This window comes from Sorghum bicolor, chromosome 10 (assembly GCF_000003195.3).
Source record: "Sorghum bicolor cultivar BTx623 chromosome 10, Sorghum_bicolor_NCBIv3, whole genome shotgun sequence".
NCBI lineage: Eukaryota > Viridiplantae > Streptophyta > Magnoliopsida > Poales > Poaceae > Sorghum > Sorghum bicolor.
Window position 1 is genome coordinate 27,087,010 of NC_012879.2, and position 3,708 is coordinate 27,090,717.

General features: G+C 58.1%; 1 protein-coding gene across 1 annotated transcript; it reads right to left on the bottom strand.

Annotated features, from left to right (window-relative positions):
• Positions 333-3,143, bottom strand: LOC110431125 (serine/arginine repetitive matrix protein 1-like). The gene is made up of 5 exons (XM_021449830.1): positions 2,967-3,143; positions 2,199-2,893; positions 2,033-2,109; positions 1,836-1,937; positions 333-667 (listed from the first exon to the last, which is right to left on the bottom strand). Exons 1-5 carry the CDS (start codon positions 3,141-3,143, stop codon positions 333-335), a joined length of 1,386 nt encoding a protein of 461 aa, XP_021305505.1.

Here is a 3,708-nt window from a genome sequence, read left to right on the forward strand (position 1 = left end):
GCACCCTTGGAAAAGAAACACAATAGTAAAAACATACCACGAATCTTCTTCTCCAGAGCTGTATTCTCGCCAACCAAATCAGTGTTGGCCCTCTCGATCTCCGTGTGAGAGCGGGCTAGGTCGGTGTTGGCGACCCGCAAGTCCTCGATCGCCTTGCCCGCCTGCGCGATAGCTCCCTCTTTCTCCAACAACGCCCTCTTCAGACGGTCGACGTCGTCAGAGAGGCTGCAAGAACGAGCCCGCTCCACCTCGAGATCCTCGAGGGCCTTCATCCTGGCCTCCTCTGCGGCCCTCCGAGCGATTTCGCTCTTCACGCACTCTCCCTTCATCTCTCAGTAGGCCTCTCGGGCGGAGGCGAGGTCAGCCTTGATGAGGCCCTTCTCCTTGTCGAGATCGGCGGCCACGTCCTTGTAAAAAATGGCCTCTTCTCGGGCCCTGGACGCAGCCTCCTCGACCGTCATGGTCCGCTCCCTCAGCTGTGTGGCCTCTTCTACCGCCTTCCTCGAGGCTTCCCGAGCTTCGGCCAAGGCAGCCTCCCTCTCCTTCTTCTCCTCCTCAAGTGCCACAAGCTCTTTGTAGGCCTTGAGGAGCTTCTCTTGCGACTCCAGGAGCTGGTCCTTGAGAAGAGGAAGTTGCTCCCAGCCGCCCCTCGTCGCGTGGATAAAACCTGACTTCAAGCGGGAGGTCTATTTCAGATCCTGCGAAACTGCAGTCGAACAGTAAGAATACAAAACTAAACAACCTAGATAGCTAAGGTCAAACACACTTACGAAGTAAGCCGGACCAAGCCCGTTGTTGACGATGTCGGACAGGAGACCCACCACATGCTTCATCTAGAGGCGAAGCTCCTCGAGATGTTCCCACTTTTCGGCCTCCTTCCGATCATCCATAAAGATATTAGGCTCTGATGGATCGGTGGAGGCCCGAATGTGGATCCGACCGGGGCCCCAGTTCTCCATCTCCTCCTCCGTGCGCGCCTTGACGCCCCGGACGAGCTCTTGGACAGTCTTGAGCGACCCCCATGACATAAAAATAGGTCGATAAGGGAGGGGAATCGCCCGTCATCATCTACCGTCCTCCAAGTCCCGGTCTCGTCGGTATCACCCCCGCCCGACGTCCCGGCTTCATCCTCCTCGGCGGCATTAGGATCCTCCCACGGTCGTCGGTCTCGAAGGAATCCAGGAGCGATCCCCTCGATGTCGTATATCGTGCCCTTGATCTCTGACTGAGGGTCCGCAGGGGTGCGCATGGCGCAGGCAAGCGCCACCACTCCGTCTGCTCGCCCTGGCTGAGCCGGGATAGAAGCAGGCGCTCTCGGACGGAGCCATGCAGGGGTCGGCGGACCATAGACCGGCAGACCCCCCTCTCCAGTCTCAGGCCGTTCCGGCGACGGCAGCACCGGCTGGGGCGGGATTCGTGGTGGCGGGTCGAGCAGCTCTTCTAACTACTGACCCTCTTGTTGTTGCTGCCTCTGGAGTTCCAGCAGCTTTTGTTGCTGGTGTTGCTCTAGCAGCACCTCGAGCCGTTCTCCTTGTTGTCGCCGCCCTTCCTCTTCTTCTTCCTCTCCTTCTCGTCGCGACTGTTGCTGCTCCTCCTGCAGCTGTTGCTGTGGCTCCTGCTCACGTTCTTCTTCTTCCTTCTTCCTCCTCTCCTCGACAGAGTGGAGCCCGATGGGCCAAGGCGTCCGCTTTGCGATGGGAGAAGCCTCGACCTCCTCATCTGCGGTGTGGGCATCCTTCGAGGGCCGAGCACCACCGGACCCATCACTAACGGTAATGGGATCCCCCACGCCCCCAGACGGGGGAGGCTTGGGGGCTCCCCCTGCTCTTGGGTACCAGGCGCCTCGATCCGCCTTGGTGACGGCGGGGCGGTCTCTCCCGCCGATGGACGAGGCGGGGTGCTCTCGATGCCCGTCGATGGCCGAGGTTCAGACGAACCTGTGTGCATTCAAAAATGATACGTCAGCCATCAAAGAACTCAGCACAAAAATCACCCAGCGCCAATACCACTGGAAGGAGAACCAACCACTCACCCGAGTCTTTGGGAGCCGCCCCCACCTTGAGCTTCTTAGCCATCGAGGGTTGGGCCTGTTCGAGCGGCCGCTTTAACCTGAGGAAAGGGAAATAACATAAGAGAGGCTGTAACCTGAGAAAATGCGAAGACATCAGAAGACAAGAGTCACGATGTTAAGATCTTACCCCACAGGAAGAGCTACCCGCCTGCCAGCACCTCGACCGGCTAGCTTCGAGCTGCCCCGCGTCGAGACCCCGGGCCTCTCACGGGCGGGCGTAGGTTTAGGCTCGGTGTCTCCCGTCTGACGTGCGCCAGAACTAGAACTCCCACGACCTACCTCCCCTAGGCTTGAGGCCGTCACGGCAGCACGACCGCGAGTCAGTGGCCCCGTCGCCATGGTCTTAACTCGATGGCCTGTCCCAGACGCGGGAGGAGGTTGCGGGCGGGAGACGGTCCGACCCGGCGCAGGCAAAGGGGGGGTATCGGCGCGAGAGCGGTGCGGGGAGGGCTCCCTCTGTTGACCGTCACGCGACCCGCTTGACGCCCCCTTAGGGGCTCCCATCCGCAGAACGTCGACGTCGGCCTGTGGCGGATCCTCGAGGATTTTGTCAAGGCGAGCCGCCATCCCCTCGGAGTCATCGCTATCACCGTCCCCGTCGTTGCCATCGTCTTCATCAGGAGACTCCTCCTCAGATTCTCCCCTCTGCCTTGACTTTGCGCGGCGTTTCTCGAGCGCTTGTCGCTCGAGATTCTCCTTCTTTTCCTTTTTCTTTCCTAAGTCCTTTGCGGACATTTGTTTCTCCGCGGACTCGTGCCTCCTATCACGATCGGCGTCGTCCTCTTTTACTGGAGGTCTCGAGGACCGGGCATCGATCGAGCCCTAAGAAAACGGAAGTAAGTCCCTGAAAAAGACGAAAAGATCAAAGGTCGAATAACGATGGAGAAAGGCTTACCAGGTCTACCGACCCCTCATCAGGCCTCATGGGGAAGCCGTTGACTCGCTCAGGCTGAAAATCGCCCGCGACGGTCGCTCGGACTCTGGCAGCGACCTCGTCGTCCGCAGGCGCCACATTGGACATCCGGCATATCTCGAGGTCGCGAGATGAAACGCCAGGGCCCATCTCGTCCATCCTCAGCGGCCGAGACATCAACGGGAGTACCCGTCGATGATGGACGGCTGAGAGGACGAGCGCAGCGGTCAGGCCTTCCTCACGTAGTTTCTTCAAGGCGTCGTGGATGGGACGGAGCCACGATTGGAGGGTCTTGATGACGTCGCAGTTCCAGTGGTCCGGGCGCTCTGAGATTGTTGGGTATTCTAAACGCAAATAGAAAAATCCGCAAGCGCACGGATACTGATGTAGCCTTCACCCGGGAGTATTCCAGAGTATCGAGTTTCCACAGGGAACGTGAGTGTACTAATTAAGATTCAAGATCCCCCAAGGATTACTATATAATTATTTTTGGTGGGAAGAGAGGAAGTTTCCTGAGAGTTCTCTAATTGATCTAAGAATCAAGAATTACTTCAAAGATTATTTATTTCGGGACATCAGAGCACTAACCACAGAAAGAGATGAGAAGGGGGCTAGGAAGGTCTGACTACGGTCCTACAAACACCGATCCGAACGAGGTGGAATACGTCGACCGTTAGGGCTGTCACTACCCTAAGGCTACCACAACAATCCACAAGATTGGGTG

Coding starts and splice junctions, on each gene's coding strand:
- LOC110431125 (XM_021449830.1), bottom strand. CDS start 3,143: ATGGACGAGATGGGCCCTGGCGTTTCATCTCGCGACCTCGAGATATGC. Junction 2,110..2,198: donor CGGGTAGCTCTTCCTGTGGG/GTAAGATCTTAA, acceptor CCCTTTCCTCAG/GTTAAAGCGGCCGCTCGAAC. Junction 668..1,835: donor AAGGCGGATCGAGGCGCCTG/GTACCCAAGAGC, acceptor GCTTGAAGTCAG/GTTTTATCCACGCGACGAGG.